Source organism: Pezoporus occidentalis, unplaced genomic scaffold (genome assembly GCF_034315485.1).
Source record: "Pezoporus occidentalis ecotype Australia unplaced genomic scaffold, CSIRO_AGI_Poc_V1 ctg184, whole genome shotgun sequence".
Lineage (NCBI taxonomy): Eukaryota > Metazoa > Chordata > Aves > Psittaciformes > Psittacidae > Pezoporus > Pezoporus occidentalis.
The window spans coordinates 1,025,527-1,043,436 of record NW_026913683.1 but is presented as its reverse complement, the minus strand read 5'-3'; the positions used below and the strand labels follow the sequence as shown (position 1 = coordinate 1,043,436).

At 37.2% G+C, this 17,910-nt stretch overlaps 1 protein-coding gene across 2 annotated transcripts in view; it reads right to left on the bottom strand.

The window, feature by feature from the left end:
• The window catches only part of CHN1 (chimerin 1), a 102,948-nt gene that overhangs the window by 67,012 nt on the left and 18,026 nt on the right, over positions 1-17,910 (bottom strand). For both annotated transcript variants that reach the window (XM_062615866.1, XM_062615867.1), the window contains exons 3-6: positions 14,778-14,816; positions 10,621-10,676; positions 3,187-3,218; positions 2,184-2,297 (exon numbers count right to left, since the gene is read on the bottom strand). In XM_062615866.1, the coding sequence (XP_062471850.1) occupies positions 2,184-2,297; positions 3,187-3,218; positions 10,621-10,676; positions 14,778-14,816 (241 nt within the window). The remainder of the gene's footprint in view (positions 1-2,183; positions 2,298-3,186; positions 3,219-10,620; positions 10,677-14,777; positions 14,817-17,910) is intronic.

Genomic DNA, 17,910 nt, shown 5'->3' with positions numbered 1-17,910 from the left:
AAAATCATACAGAAGTGATCTTAAAATTAACATGACTGCTTGAATAACAGAGTGGCATTTACACCTACTATGGAAAGATCAAATGGATTCACACAGCTAGAAAAGAAAGGGTGAAATCAGAGACCCTGAAATCAGTCTTCCATTGAACTTGGAAAGGTTTTACCCATACATATCACCCTACTCACAAGCTCCATTTCTGTCCATGGACATGACGTTCTGAAATTCCTACTAGGATTATCTAAGCTGCAGAGTTACCTTTGCCATCTGGCAGTGTTGTGAGACAAGCACAAATGATGATCTCAAAAGAATGCTATAAATTACAGGTAAAATTACATAAAATTATTATGGCAATAAGAGCAGACTTCTCACAGTCAGCCTGAACAGACAGACCACAGAAACTACCTAGTGTTTATGAGATGCTACAGTGTCAGCAACAGAGTCAGTGGGAATATTGACTAATTGGTATGTTCTGTGTATATAATTCCACAGAAAGTAAAAATACAAAATGAGCAAAACTCTGCCTCCAGTCAATGGAAATGCAGACTCTTGCTACACTTCCTAGGAGAGAGAAAAAGAAATCCTACTGGAGATAAAAAAGAAATCCTAGTGGCAAAATTTCCACATGTGGAAGGCACAGCACTGCAGTTCACAGAGAACATTCACCTCATGTATGAGGGCAAAGACCCTAATTCGTACACAAGGCCAACAGCAAGACAACAGAGCATTACTTGTTGCGGGATGGAAAGCAGACACCTAGACCACCACCCTTAATATACAAGATGTTTAGCGAATGCTTAATCATAATGAAATGACTGCAACATGCTGCAATTACAGATTCTGAGTTGTTTGGCCAAATGTTGAATTTCCTCAAAATAAATCAATGATAACAGCTTTGCTATTATTGGAAACTGTTTCCCAAACTGATCACCAACAGCCATCCATTCTCTTTTCTATTGGGTATGAAAATAGATTTTCTTGCTTTCAAAGAGGTTTTCCAGTTTGAAAGACATACCATCAGGCCTAAAAGAGACCCATCTTTTGACCTGCTGGACTGGATGAGCATTTGTAAAACAAGCTATATTAATACATTATTGCCAGATGCTCAGCAGCTTCATCTTTCACAGTCTACAGACCTTGTGATTTCTGCACCATCAGGAGCAAGGTGCAGGAGCTTTATCTTCAAGCCAGGTGTTATAACAACTGTTTTCTTTTTAGCTTTAAATGAATATTGCAAGAGCAGAAGTAGATGAAGTGGAGTATTAGATTGTAATAAACAACAAATTTATTTATGCTTCTAATGTAAACCTGTGTGAATGACAATGTTTCTATTTGAAATCTTATTACTACAGAAACAAACATCTCAGAAAAATATACCTTCTTTTCTGAAAAAGTAATCACAACCTATTATTTCAAGATATTCTTATTTTAACTGCAATCTTACTCTAATCATATAAAACTTTCAGTAACTGTCTCTTCTCCTTCAGTGTTTTACCATCTCACTTAGATTTAAAACACAGCTAATAAACACCATCTCCCATCTGAATACTTAATTGTATAGCCCAGACCAAAATAACCTCAACTACCTTAAGGGTAATTAAACTATTTTAAAAATACAACTAATTAAGTTATTTTTTATTTCTGTTATTTCAGTTTTTTATTTATATCTGATTCACTTGCCAGAATTTTGCAAAGAAACAGATCTACAAACATTGCTACTTAACAGGTGTTCAGACAAAAGCCTCCTGATTCATCGGCCATTCCACAGAGGGACTAGAGAGAACTAATTGCTCTTCAGTAACAGCTAGCTTAGATAGGAAGTAATCCAAACAGCAGACTAGTTAGGTGAATGCTTAAGATGGTTTTTAGTTCTTGACTGCCTACTCTCCCAACACCTATATGGTATCACATCTGTAATGTAGTGGGAGAAGGGTAAAACGAAGCAACACCAGGCAGAACACAACTGCTATTATCCTGATGGTGCAAACATAAGGAATGCTAGCACTTAAGGAAGGATTGCGGAAGGTTAAAGATAACAAATCTGTAACTAGGATAAAAAAGTACCGTGCTTTAAAAAAAAAAAATTAATTAAAATAATCACAAGGCAGTTCAAGCACTAAGGCCAACAACTCGGTACATTCTGTTGAATATTTTATAAACTTAAAGATTAAATATTAATTACCAACCTTAATGCCAAAGTGTAGGTTCCAGGTTGCCGTTGGCTTTCACGAATGAGATAGCTTCCCTCTGCAACACTTAATAATTGGTCAGCTTCCTCCCTTGAGATCATCCCATGGAATCTAAGGAACAAAGACCTTTCAAAACATATGCCTTCTCACTTTTGAATCACCTTTTCCTCTTCTTCTAAAAACCATCAACCATGGTAATTAAAAAAAGAAGCAAACATAAGAATGACTGGTTTGCAGGAATCTACAGCTTATATTAATCTTCTTTCTGCCAGCACTTGCCGTCACTTTAAATAGTTTAGAAAGGCTTCTATGAAACAATATCTATGAAACAAGAATGTTGCTTTTTAAGTCTGCATTTATCAATTTAATAGGTAGAAATAAGACCACTTTCTTCTGCTGGCTTCACATGTTTTGCACCAGTGCCATGCATTCCAGCATTTTGCAGCATCCAGGGATATTACAGCAACTTGCTAGAAGCTGGGGATTACATACAATCTCAGTAATTACTGACTTAATAACCTAGCAACACTACACACCTTTTACCAAAATAAATACAAATGAAATCTGCTTTGTTTCCCCACACTATATCTAACCATCTTTGCCTCAGTAATCTGAAATAGAAGATACATATAATGTATGCTTATGTTGCATCTGTGATCCAAATCCTTTTTTTTTTTTTTTCCCCACACACAAACACCTTTTGTAAAAGCCAACAGGAGGGGGAGGTAGACAAAGAAAACCCTTTGGAAGAACAGAAACATATGTTTTTCTCACTTAAGGTAGCACCCAATGATACATGTATCAATCAGAAACTGTCGGTGTAATTTTAGGCAGACAGAAGTGATAGTACTGCAATAGTAATCTGACGGTGAGCAAGATGCACTGCTGTAAAACATAGAGAAGAAACAAAGAGCCCAGAGCAAACACTTGCAACCTGTTCTGGGCCTATTATCAACCAGTATGTCTGGATAAACCGCTTTCAGAGGTGTATGTTACTTACTCTCTTCCATAATATTTGGGTCTGTTCTCTACCTAGAAGAAACGACAGAAATTGTAATGTTTCATAACAACTGAATCCATACATAAAGTATACTGTCTATAACATAGTATTAAAAATGGAAAAGGATATAATGTGAAAGTACAGATGAAAATCATCTACTATCCCAGGATTCTCCCTGTGTGTGGAATATAGGGAAACCAAAGGTAGACCTTTGGGAAACACTGCACTTCTGAATGGCTTAAAACTTGAGTGAGAAAGAATGAGCTGCTTGCACCACGTCATCCTTGGGGCTCTGCTAATGCAACCTGATGACATTAAGTATTGCTTGTACAAACTGCCAAAAAGGGGAAATGAAAGAATCATTTCCTGGGTGTAAGTGTACTCTATTTTTAAGTGCACTGTCATAGTGAAACACCTATAAAGCTCTTAAATTTACAAATTATTTTCCATCATAGAGCTGTTGGTGCCACTGCTGCCAGAAATCAAGCCACTAGCAGATGGTCTTAGAGTGAGGCCTCAGTCTTGAACTTCTTGACTTCACTAAAATGTGTCATTTGTAATATCACCTCAAAGACCCCATGCATGTGTTACACTGTGTAACATCAGCCCAGCCATGGTCTAGAGACCCTACAGTATAAACACAACATGCAAAGGTGTCAGAACACAATTTGCCTGCTAGGTATTTCAGATGAAGTATCTCATCTCTAATGGGCTAGGAAATTTAGAGACAAGTGAGGAACTGCAAATCTCCCAGAATTACCCCTCGTTTGCTAAACTTAAAGGAGGAAACTCCCTGGGGAGTAAAATTCAACAATTACACAACCTGAACTGCAAGAATACAAAACAATCCAGCTATAATAAACATGAAATATAGTGAACTACCACCCTAGGTTCTCTTTTCCATCTTTTCAGAAAAATAGCCTATTAAAATCAGTGCTTCTCTCCAGTTATCTCAGAGGGTATAAAGATTTCACATGTCCAAAACAACAAAAAATACATCCTGATGTACAGTCTAACAAACACTCTTCCCCATCCCCAGCAGATAGAAAGCCACTGTGATAGTTCATCACTTTTGAAAAATCATTCTATCACTGGAAAGATTTATAATGTTCTAAAAGATTTCTTTTCCCTACATAATAGCAAATAAGATTTGACCAGTATGATAACTGTCTTCAAAGGACCTGAAGAGACTGGATCATTCCAAAAGATAAAGAAAGTCTGACATATTCTTTGTTAAATGTAGGCTATTTCAAGAGGAAGAAAGCAGCATGCAGAAAAAGTGAAAACATTTTATTGTTATAGAAACTTGCAACAATTCCTAACTAAAACCCTCAAGACAAGACACTATTCTGAGGCAGTTATTAAAAAATAAGAATCCTGTCGTGAATAAGATATTGCTGTCTGTCTATAGAGGTTTTGTATTTATCTCAGTGAATACAGTGAATTTATATGACAGAACTGGAAAATCTATATAGGCCAAAGCATTCCATTTTGGAAATGGATTACTAATGTGACAGGGCACCTTCAGAGTACTTGTAAATCCTAAGACAAATTATAATATTATATTCTGTGTGCAAACATTTGGAAATGTGAACTGCCAGATGACTGAAGCAAAGCGTCAGAGAAAAGCTCAGCTGGACTGCCAAGGCAGGTGTAGCTCAGTTTGCAGTTCATTCTGGTGGATGATGAGTTAAAGAGGAAAATAACCACTTCTGTTAACATTGAGTCTTTACTGCAGTTTTACGAACTCACAAAACACTTCAGTACAAATGTTGATGTGTAACACTATTTACTTGTATAAGATTCAGTGCAACTTCACCCCCAATTGGTTTGGGGAGTGAATGGAGTTTTACTCATTTTTTTGGTGTTTGGGGCTTTCTTTTTCTTTTAATGACTTTTTAGATTTATTATATTAGGGTTGACATGTAGATTGAATAAATACATTTAGACGCTAAGGCATCTCCAGAACTCAACAGGAGCCTTCTAATTCACTCAGAATTAGCTGGGCTACAAACACACTTAGTGCATGCAGTCCATGTGGACTTAAAAAAACACACAGATACACTGCATAAACCAGATTTACCACTTAAGACAGTAAACACTGTTCTCCAGCTTTCTATAATGCTTCCTACAAGTATCATCACACCGACTTTACTCGTAGCAACTTCGGCATGAAAAGCAGCACAGCATTTGTTCTTACTTTAGGTATCCATAGCAGCACCAGAACTAGAAGTGAGATTCAGCTTTTTTTGTCTTTTGTGTCTGCCTGGACTTCACAAAGTTCTTGCCTGACTGTATTTCTACAAACAATTGCAGGCACCCACATATCCTCTGTGGGTGAGCACTGAAAGCCAAAAGAGTTCAGCTCAGAAGCTTCATTAGCCTTTCAGACTAAGTCAGCCTCAAGTTAACAGACAAAACCAAAACACCCATTTGGACTGGAACTAAAATTTACCTAAGAAAGGAAATACATTTTTAAACAAAATCAAAAGCATTAGCAACAAAATGTCATTTTAACTAAAGCTGTTAGCTGAAAAAAAACACATCCTCTGCAGAGTTTTATTCTGATTTGGCAGTATTGTTGACTATAAGTAAAGGCAGCCTTAGCTACTTAATTTTCTCTGTACGCAGCAAAAATCAGTTAAATGCTAAGTCTTTTTACTTCACTGGACTTTTTACTTATGGGAAAAAATTTCCTATTGCTGCTTGTTTAACCTGTGTTTGGTACAGTTTTAAAAAACGCTTCTAACTTAGGAAAAAAAAACCCAAGAAAAAACCCTGAGATACTTGTTTCCAGTGTGCTTATTTGTACAACACTAATGCAGAAGCCACAAGAAAGATGCAGGTCTCACTATGATTCCTGCAAGAATCACAAAGATCAATGATATATCCACCACTGTCTCATTTCTTACTGAGGTGTGAAGCCAATGAAATCAAGTTTATGAACATTTATAAATGGGGCACAGTTGGCTAGTGCCTTAGATTAGCCATTGCTTTGGAAGAGTTACCAGGAAATTTGGGAAGTCATTTTGGTCGAATTCATATAGACAAGCTCATCGATGCTGTTTCTTGACTACTCAACAGAGGCCATTTTCACAAGATTACACAGAGATGTTGTTTAACAGGCTTGATAGCTACTACCAATGAATTAAGATGAAGGACCTATAAGAATAGGACAGAAAAAGCTAATGATTTTAATTATCTCCATAAGCTGTCTGTTTGATATTTATTTCTACACGTTAAATTTTTTCATGGAGTGCCTTCATATAGCAGTGAAGGATGCCCTAAATAAGTCTTACACATGCACAAGTGTGTACATAAAAGATTATACACACAACAAATACAAATTCCATGGAAGTAATACAATACTAATTGTACAAACAACATCACAATCTGAATGCAAGTCTCATGCAGAAGTCAAACATCCTTAGAATGTTACAGAACCACCAACTTGACAAATTAACCTCAGTGTTAAAAGCCTTGGCTCTGCTGCACCTTCACAATACAAAAATCTCGAATGCAATGCTCTCTTTATGTCAGTGTATTCCACTGATCTGTGTGTTGCTCTGATACGAAGCTGGTGTAACAGAGCAGAAACTTGAATTCTCTGTATTTGAGAAGCATTTCATGTTAAGTAGGTCATTCTGTTGAATACACCTCTCACTATCAGAACCTGCAGAACAAGTGCCTTTGCATCTTAAATAAAAGCTTGGGTTTTTTTTTAAGGTGTGATTTCCAATTAGTCTTTACCAAGTGTTTTTTCCCCTAATCATCACTCTTGCTTATGTCAACAACTGGAATACAACAAGGCAAGAGGAGAAATACCTTATGCTAATATCTTATCAAATTACATGTTGTTCCCTCCCCACTGACCTCTTTGATGTTCTCTGGACCAAAATTATCTTCATAATACTTATGAATTTGTTTATACAGCTGAATAATTCAACCAGTCAGGAAAAGATTCTGCTTCCCACTGACTCGCACATGGATGCTAATAGAAACCCAGCTGAGAAAGAGCAGATCACAAAGCTCAACACTAGGAGGAAAGGCTGAGACCAGAGAGAAAGGTTAAACATGTTACTGCTCACTGAATAAATTTCCACATCAAATGTGGCTCAGTTGCATACATTGTTCAATACTTATAATGAAGAACAGTTTTCTGCATTGTAATGTATTAACGTAGAAGTAGGAAAATGCACACATTTAACAACACTATTTCAATTTTACTTTCATTAGGTAAAAATAAGCTTCAAAGACCTTATTTAATATATAAATAGATTCTTTAATGAGAGAACGTGCATTTAATATGTTCTGTTCTGCATCTGAATACCTGCAACTGACTGATTCATTCATAGCTCTATTTTATTTAGCTCAGTTCTTACAGGTTTCTAAAACCTGCAGTTTTTATTTGTTTCTTCAATAAGGTTCATGGTGCAGACACAGGTTTACTCTGCACAATTCAAGAAGCTATTTCAAAACACAGAATGTCTCTCTTTTGTGTTCAAGCTGGCACAGCAAAGTTTTACACTTAGTTAAAGTTTGTCATATGTTATAGTCTTGTTTTGGAATAAATTCACAGAAATATGACTTTATAGACACTAATGTGTTGCATTTCTTTCTTCAGTGATGACAAGACTTAGTAGAGTTTTTAGATTGCTTGTGGTACTTTTGCCAATCCCCCACTGACTCCAGCAGACTATCTGTATACAGAAATAGACCAGGAGAAGCAACCTGTGTAGAGATGCAATAAGCTGAGATACCCTCCCTCCAAAGAGCTTGGATGATTAGTTTATGCAGGACACTACACTCTCACAGCTAATTTACCTCCCTAAAACAGTCCAACTTCTCAATTTGCCACCTGTATAATAGCTAATAAAATTTTATAATTCACAGTATTAAAATTCAGTGATAATGAGGATGAGAAAATTATAGTGGTCAGTGTAGCTCATTTTCAAGAAGCTTTACAGAGATGTTTTTATATTTGACTGGTAAGAGTAGGTCTCTTGTTTGATTCTAAAAAGAGGGCAGTCTGGATCTGATCAATAGCTGAAGGATTCCAGCACTCCAGAAGCAGGAGACATTTTTAATTTTCAGATACTGAATACACATTTCTATCTCTGCTGATTTGCCTGGATAGGTTAATGGTATTCTAAGAAATACTATGAAGGAGAACTCAGTATAAAATTTGCTTGTGACTTCCTATCACCTAGGGCAAAAAGACCCAAAGCACTTCTCTACAGTCAAACTAGCATGGGATATAATGCAAACAGATCTTACTGAATATGCTGAACCCCTTTTTCAGTTTACGGTTTCTCCCTGACTACAGGGTATGTATGCATCATGCAGCTGATGTGCAAAGCAGTTACAAACATTATCTGCTATGAGATTTTCTTAACTGTGCTTCTACTTTCCCCCCCACTTCTTATATTTCTATTACAGTTTTTTATGTTCATTTTTGGTTTGGTTTTTTTTTTTTTCCTTTTTAGTAGCCAAAAGTGATGTAGAAAAATTAAGGTTCTAATTCTGTAAGAATTAAAACATTCACAAACGACCCTCTCAAAGATTCTAATTGAAGAAACTGAAGAATTGCGACATCACCACAAGAGCCAGGCAACTTCATAAGCATACAATGTAATATATGAATACAGCAGGGCTCTGAAATAAGACTCAGCAAGAGTACAGTGATTGCGCAGGACAATGTCAGCGCCTCAATGATCATTGTCAAAAGGCTACCAAAAATCCCTAGTACATTTTACCATATGCATATATACACATACCTACACACATACTAGCACTTCTTCCATCAGTGAAATACTTCTGAGGAGAGGAAGGGTAAAACAGCTATTCAACAGCACTTTACAATAATAAGCACAATCCTTTGGAGGCAGGGAATAAAATACTCATCCTATCCAGGTAAGCACTCTGTACAATCTCTATACAATCACAATCCTGTATTCTAAGACTAAGCTCCTACGAGACTTAAGATACCTTGTATATTAATGTAATGAAAAAACTTATCATAGGGAACACACAAAATAGAAGAGAACCTTCCTAATAATGTTGCAATCAAAGTAAAAGAATGGAAGACCTTCCATTTTTCAGAGCTGAGCTTGTGTCTTCTATAGATGCCTCCTTCCTATCTCCATTCCACCTTATCTGATGTCTGTAAGATGTCTACACATCAATAGCCCTGCTTGGACCCTCATTAACAGTAGAAACAATAGTTAAATAATTTTTTTTTTCTGCAATGCTTCTTGTAAAATTCACGTATTGTTCTTTATTCCAGCTATGTCTTGCTTAAGTTCAATCAACTATACCTTTTATAAAAATACAAATCTCTCAAATTAACAATGGAAAACAGGAGTGCTTCAGCAAAACCAGTATTTCATTTCTGTTAAATATCTACCTTTTATCTTAAAAATTGACAGACTACTTCATAGAATCTCATTTGGGCATTTGAAAAGATGGCAGAGAAATGCCTGCTCAATTCTGTAAAGTAATCCTCCTTGTGATCTAGACTCTAAGCTATTAATGCTCCTGACAGTGGTATGTCCCCCTTTAATATTATGTCAAAGTGACTAACATATTTCAAAGACTGATTTCCTTTCTCCAGCACATGATAAAAATGCTTAAGTTTTATTGCAGCAACGTAATAACTTTCAGTGGTTATTCAGTAAGAGCTGCGTTTTGTAATACTGCTTAAGAAGTCAAGCCTAACATTTCAGCATTTCTGAAATTGAAATTGATGTTTCCCGGTTTCCTAACTGAAGCTGCAAGAGAGATTCAGTTATGAGTAAAATCCTGCTGGCACTGATGTTTGGTATGAGTTAAATCTTCCAGCACCACAGCTCTGGAGAGGTGCTGCTCTGCTGGATGGTAGCTCAGAGCACACTGGCAATCTGGGGTCTGCCTCAACCACTGAACCCATGAGCAGATTCTTCTCTATCACTGTACACCAACGGGATCCCATTGTTCCTGTTTGGATCTTTAAAATCTGTGGCTCTGCCTAGCTTAGCTACTAGTATTAATGAGTTGTATATACTACAACTCAAGTAACAGCAGCAGGGGAGGTTTCCTTCTTCCCTTTGTTGCTTTATTGCAGGAATCTAGCAGCAAGGTATTTATGAATAGGTGCATAGTTCCCCTGTACAGATCTGCTCTTGATTCTTTGAATTTCTGACCCAAAAGGAGGGGGAAAAGGCATGTTTCCACATATCTAGGAATCAAAATCCAGTAAATTATTCTCAGGTGTATACATTATATGCAAAATGCTTTGTAATTTGATTTGTAAGTCGAATGGCACGAGTACCCCCAGGTCTACTTCATCTAATCACAGAACCAAGTATTCCGAGGAGCCACTGTTAGGGTTGGGCACCATTAAGTATAACATTGGAATTACTGGACTCTGTAAAACTGAACATTTATAATACCCACCTCACGAGTACAGGTTATTCTTCTAGGATGGGGAGCTTCCTGTTGCAATTGATACACTGGGAGAAGGCAGAAGTTAAATTCTAGTTAATACAGAATCATTGTATAACTTAGGCATTTTAACGTTAAATATTGCTGTTTAAATAAAGAAGACTTTCTGCAAGATTTAATGCAAGAATACATATATTAAAAAATTACTTACAAGATGTTAGAAAAGGGAATGTTGCCAGCCAAAACAGAATTATTGATTATCTTTACAATTAATTGATCTCGTACTATGGAGTAACTAGGTCAAATTTCCATCAAGCAGGTAAGAAAAGGAATCGTGATAACTGCAAATTAAATTTCATTAGACATCATATCAGGCTGCTGTCAGACTGTTCTCAGTAAGCAGATGGAGTCCCATCCTACTATGCCGGGCACATGCTCAGTCTCCTGCAATATGTAAGGACTTCATAAGAATCACTCAGAACTTTGCAGAATCAGACCCTGTCCTTTCGCCACTGCTCAGTGATGACCTTTCTGAACAAAGAGAAAAATGGCATTTTCATGTGCAGATCTAAACACATCAGCAACTGAGCAGATAAAACAGTTAAGGCTTAAATTATGACATATATTTACTAGTATCTTCTCCACCCTTTTTTCTTTTTTTTCTTAAATAAGTGTCATCAAGCCAGAATAAATCTTAGGAGCCAGTTGTAAATTTAATGGCACTAATGTGCAGATTTTCTAACACAATACCAAAGGCATTCTATCCCAAAGAGAGTTTCGTTTGGCAAATCACCTTCAAAATGAATCTGTCAACACTAAGACAGTATTTGAATAGTACTCTAGAACTGATGAAATGGACATTTGGAATTGTAATCTTTTAAAATTAAATTATGTTTTAATCATTAGTGCTAACACCAAGGTCTAATAACGTGTGCTGTCAATCTTCTTCAGGTAATAAGACAAAGCGTTTATTTCACCAATAAGATTGATGCAATACACTTCTCATATGATCACAAGTCTTTTCCAGTGACAAAGGCTGTATTCATGTGCTAAGTTACATGAGAATGGAGAAAATGGCAAGATGCCCAATGATATGGCAGTCATAAGACAAACTGGAAAAATTCTCTCCCTTTGTTCCAAACAAAAAACCCTATTTGTTTTTCCTGATGTTGCTAAAATAAATCCTTGCCATTCTGTATTGATACTACAAAAATGATTTTTGCAAGTGATGAAGAACAGCACGCTAGTATATAAAACATTAATTTTCATTTTAAGCATAGCATGACCATTTATTTTTGCCAGCAGACAGATTCCATAGCTTCTCTTGCAAAAGTCATATTTGATGACACTGGGCCTTGTCTGTATTTAATTCTGAGAACTGTAGAGTCAAGTTCCAAGGGAAAAAATTAAAATCAAAGAGCAAATAGAGCTTTCTCTGAATCTCACAGAAGAGCAGTGGAGACTCACCAGCAGCATGCTGCCCAGAAACTGGCTAAAACCCGAGAACTGTTTCCCACCTTAATTCAAGCCAAAGATTTTCTGGAAGGAAATTCTCCTCCAGGGGCAGTACTTTTCTCCTCTTTTAGTCAGAAGCACAGCAGGTAGACAAGTTACAAAATACGATACCTATTCCTCTTCCTGTAATTGATGTATGCAACTGAAATTGTTCAACATCAGTTTCCTTGTTATAATTATTGCCAAGGAAGTCAAACAAGACATCCCTCTTCATCCATCATGAGACAGAAATATAATCAAACCCCATGACTCTGTGCTTAGTTCCAAACCGTAGGAAGCGTTCACCATGGCAAACTATGATGGTGTAGGAAAGTGGGTGCACACACATTTGCATGTGCCCAAGCCTTCAGCTCTGGGCAAGCTGCCACTCAAGATTTGGTATTAGAAAGGTTGGACCCTCCTGTTATAGATTACAACACGGAACAAACCAAACAAAGGGGCAGCTGTTTCCCAAGTTCACAGAAGGTACAGAGCTGTGATTCACTGTTAATGCTTACAGCTGGGAGCAAAACACACAGATCTTTGTAACAAGTACAAAAATGTATTGCAATCATGACTAATGATGTTTAATACCAAGGAGCAAAGTGTCTCAGCGTTATCTTAGACCTTCACTGCAGGAAAAAAAACTTGTTCAAATCATTCTGTGTGCAAATTCTTTAATATTACGTGGCCGAGTTGTCACATGCCAAGCTACCGGTATAATGAATGATGGCTCAAAAGGCATAGGCTTTGCCACCAGATTCACAAACAGACCAGGGTCACAGTCATCTCAATTATGTTACAGCAACTGCATATGTTGGTAATTACTAAAAACCATTCAAAGTCATCCAACTAAAGAAAACACTCAAGATGGACAAATTTAAAGTCTTCAGCCTTCTTTTTAGACACTGCCTGTTTCCTTCAATTAACACAGATGTATTTTAAGAGACCCCAACATTCCTAGACTGTTTAAGCGTATGCAGTTTTGCCAACTCCTGTAATTTTTACTACAGATTTCACAATATCTGACTATTTACTTACAGCTTAAGCTCTTTGAAGTTTCTTATGACACATGTTCACATTTACAGAAGTCATCTAATGCTCATATTGCATAGAAGATGTTGACCATGTAACTCATCACTTTAAGAACACAAAAATTAGAAACTAAGCCCAAACGAGAAGGCTGTTATGAATTTTTAAGGCCTAACTGATTTTTGAATGTGTCACATTGGCAATGGCAGGTACAGAACAGAAACAACTGACCTCTGTGAGCCATTAAGAGAAGACTGGTCTAGGTGACAGAAAAGCCAGTTTTCTACTGCTCATTTAATTCTACTACATATATATTAGCTGACAAAAATACTTTAATCTGCTCTCTTACACTTCCTTTCTAACCATGGTTTTCACCAAGCCTTTAGGACCAATCCAAAATCTCTGACTGAAAGGAAACTCTCACTGAAGGATGGAAATCTGTTTGAACTAACTACATTTTCTCAGGTGCATAATCTCCCCAGCCTTAAGATAGCCACATTTTCACCATGTAAAACATTACTTGAGCAAATCCTTTTAGCCAGCCTCAAGACACCAAGCTTGGGAATATATACAAAAGAAAATGCAAATGCAAGTCTGATGTCTCTAAACTGCTAAGTATGTTAAACACACAAACATTCTGCTTTCAAAATCTGCTTTTAACAGAAGACTCTTTTTTCTTGTTGTGTCTCAAAATGTCTCACACATTCGCTTTTCTATCTAAAAAGAACTAGAATTTAGAGGTGAGATACTGTAGAAATTATGATGCTTTGCTAGGGTGCTATTTGTCTTGTGGTCTCTCCATCTCCTTGAATCTCCATCAGTGTTGCCAAACAACATGTATTTTGCACTGTATTTTTTTTAATTTAAAAACCCCAAGGTGTTTTTTGTTTATTGGTCAGGTTTTGTGGGTCTGATTTTTTGGCATTTTTTGTTTGGTTTCTTGTTTTTTTTTAAATCAGGAATGAAACCCAGCAAGTTGTGAAGTTCACAAGGGAGTGGCATTCTGATCTCAGGGCAATGCATCCGTACTAGTGCCCCACACACTTGACCATGGCAGCCTGTGAGGCCAGCTTCCTCTGAGCTACAGCATGCACACCTAAGAGCAGCAGAGCCCATGCTGGCCACCTGGTAGGAATCCAGACCCTTCTAGTCAGGGCTTCAAAAAACCTGCTTCTGATTTGTCATGCCAGGCCAAACGAATGCTCTCAGTTTACTACCTCAGCAAATTCTGGGGTAAAGATATTTATTTTGGGTTTTTCTAACCAGTTCAGTATCAGCTCCAGTGATGCAAGGTACTAGAGCACAGGAGCCCTAAAAGTTTGTAAGGATACCAACTTTAAGGCATGAACAGAGTTTATGTAAGCCTCAGTCTAGGCAGCCAAACCAGTATAAGCCAGACCCAGATAGGAGTGGGGCCACTTATGCTGGTCAGGTACAGAGAACCTACCCCTCCGAATAACCTGCATTCACTTGCCCTTGAGGATAAAAAACTGCACCTACAAATAAACAGTAATGAACCCCTCGATGCTTCTTAAACTCACATTCTGATGAGAAGAAAAAGAAAGTCTTTTAAAGCATCCAAATGAAACTTTCCCATCTCTAATTTGGAAAAAAAAATAAAAGAAGTCTTTTGAGATACTTACAGTAAGATTTCCAAACAGGTGGCCTGTATTCATCAGTATCTGAAAGAAAAACAGCAGATCTTAATGTTGTGTTGGAAACATCTTAACACAGAAATAATCCTACAGAAGCACTTAACAATTTATTAAGATAAATATTGCACCTAGGTCCTAAAATTATGTTTTACTCTCGGAGTACAGAACAAACTGCTAAAAGCTCCCCCTCCTTACTTAAACCGAAAAGATAAAAAGGTATTTTCTTTAGTCAGCTAAAATAAAGACTATATAAATGTATCTTCAAAATGGCAAACGTGTAGATCGGACGCCAAAATACTGGGGAGGAATGCATATTATTTTACTATGTGTATATCCATAAACTCCCTTTTAAATTACATCAGAAAGATTTTTTTCATCTCAATTTATATTATGATAAATCAGTTTTCATAAAATTTATTCCTGCCATTAGCTTTTTCCTCTTCTGGATAGCAATTAACAACTCCTAAAATAAAATCAGAGTACAAAAGTACTATGGAAATATTTTGCAAAAAAGGAGAGGGTTTTTTCATACTGAGTACAAGCTCTACCTGGAAGCAGCCAGTTTGTATTAAAATAACCAACATATTTCTAATCCAAAAATTTTAATTCTCAAATAAAATAATAATAATAAAAAATCCTAGTGTTTTCTAAGTTCTGTCACCCTTAGGACTTACTGACAACTGATGTGACATTTTAAGCTCAGGGCTCTGTTGCAAACTTTGTCTCTGATCCACTGTTTTATCACACTGACTGGCTTCAGTTCTGATGATACAAGTTACTGAGGCTTTGTGAAAGATGCTGTGCTTATCTGCCTTCAAGCTGGTTGGAGTTACTCAGTACTCATTACACCACGGGTCACAAACTGAGACAACCATGCAGCCAGCCTTGCTGTTTGAAGCCTCTTCTCACTGCAGCATGAATTTCTGAGCTCTGTTTGCAATTGTCTGCTCACTGGAACTACCTGCTGCATCCAACAAAACTCTAATTTCTAGATTTTATTATGAGGTCACATAAAGGTGAAGTAATCTGGGAAGTTGTTGCTTGAATTTTGGCCTGGGTGGCATCTCCACTTGACAGTCCTTTAAGCCCCCAAAACTGAGCCTGAAGCTGGGAAAGGATTTTGCATTGTCCCCTGTCAGGATAAGCAATCTGCCTTCTTCGGATACTTGCTATACTCCATCTCTCTCACCATCAACTCAAAATATCTCTAAATTAGATCTTAGAGGAGTGAGGTTAAAAGTGGCACAGACTTGCCCAGACACAATCAGCACACTCTGCCCTCCCTGAGCTATCATTTTGCTCAATGTTTTACCCTGTGTTTCAGCGCTATGCATGAAGAGGGTGCAGTCCTTATGGACTACCTTGGCTGCACTGGGTTTTATAATTATAAATCTTGATGACTTTATTATTAAAACAGCACTTGGTCAAACTGCCATCCCCCAGAATATGATGGGTTTTGGTATCTGGAAGGTGTCTTGAGATGTACTACCACATCCTAAGAATTGGCCAGAGCACCTCAAATCTGCAGAGACCTTCAGCGGCTCGCACTACGCTACAGCAGTAAAAGAGAATCAGCAGCAACAGATGCAGCCATGGTTATTCATTCCTACTTTGATACCTTTAATTAAGGCAGTGCAAGTCGATTCATTCCAGAGGCATTGTAACGTGATCCCTTAGCACTGCCATGTCACATGGAAAAAGAGCAAAACTTGTAAGTAAAAATAATGGGTTTAGTCCCAGAAGACAACTCTTGCCCCACGAGCTGAATTTTGTTTTGCTGTAGCCTGGTTTTTGGCAACATATGCAGGAGTTGAATTTACAAATAAATAATCTAAGTAAAGGACAACACACACTGTATTTGTAAAATATGAGCTGACTGTTATGAAAATACAAATATCTTGGCAGCCTAACCTATACTTGCTTGCACTCAAGCCGTATAATTGTTACAACTAAGGGCAGCATGATTATAAAACTGAAAAGCAACAATATTTGTGCCAAACAAAAAACACCCAAACCTTGTTAAAGTCAGGCAAGAACAGCAGTAACTTTTCTACAACAAACACTTAACATTCAGAAATTGGAAGGAATGATTTATGTTATGCAGCTGTGCAGAAGGATTTTGTTGGAAAATCTGTCGGTGTGCTTTATTGCCTTTACAGTGTGAGAACACCCTCCGGCCATCCCACATGAGGTAATGAAAAAACAAAGGTCATTTCTATTGTGATTCTTAAAAAAAAAAAAGAAGTTATCTGATATAAAATACTGTAGCAGCAAGTACAGCGCAGTAACAACAGCGAAGCACACCATGTGTGGTGCCTGGTCTGCGCAAGAATGTTTCCAATACTAAAACCACCCCGCTGTACAAAGATAAAACAGAATAAGCATAAACATCAGACCTGTATGTTAGTTACTCGTTTTTAAAGATTAATTTATGTGGTCCCATGTAACACATCATCAGTGTTTTGAAATCCATTCTTAGGAAAAAGGCTTGATTTTCAGAGAGCGCAGGCTTCCACATACAGCATCTCCATTTAGGCATCCAAAGTACCCGAAAAGCACTTCAAGGCATGGTAAAAAACACACAGAAAAAGCTGAACCCAAAATACATTTTCTCACAAACGCTGCACCACTTTCTAATTAACGCAATAAACACTATGCTGTCAGTTCTCAGGTTTTTCTACAGCTCCCATCAGCACAGTATCTCAGCTCTGCTAAATGGTTCCACGATAAAATAAAATCATTTTCTGCAAGCTGTGCATCATGTTTTATCTTAACTGTATTTTCTGCATTAAGTGAGATGCAATTCAGCTTAAAGCTGTTCTTCTCCAAATGTCTAGAGCACTACAGAGAAGATAAATATATAAACTGATGCTACCAGCTCTGGCCAGATGTGATCCTACCAGCATTGATGAGACTTTTGCCAGCATGAGGGCACACTTATCAGTGAGGACATTTTAGATCAGGCACACTGTCCATGTAGATAAATAGCAGTTTCAAACTGAGACCAGTTTCAAGCTGGCAGATATTGGTGCTGAATAGTCTCCCTAATCTTTAAAAGTGAAAATGTTTGATCATTTCCCATTATCCCAAACAATGACAGGTTTTTTAATTCTTCAGAGTT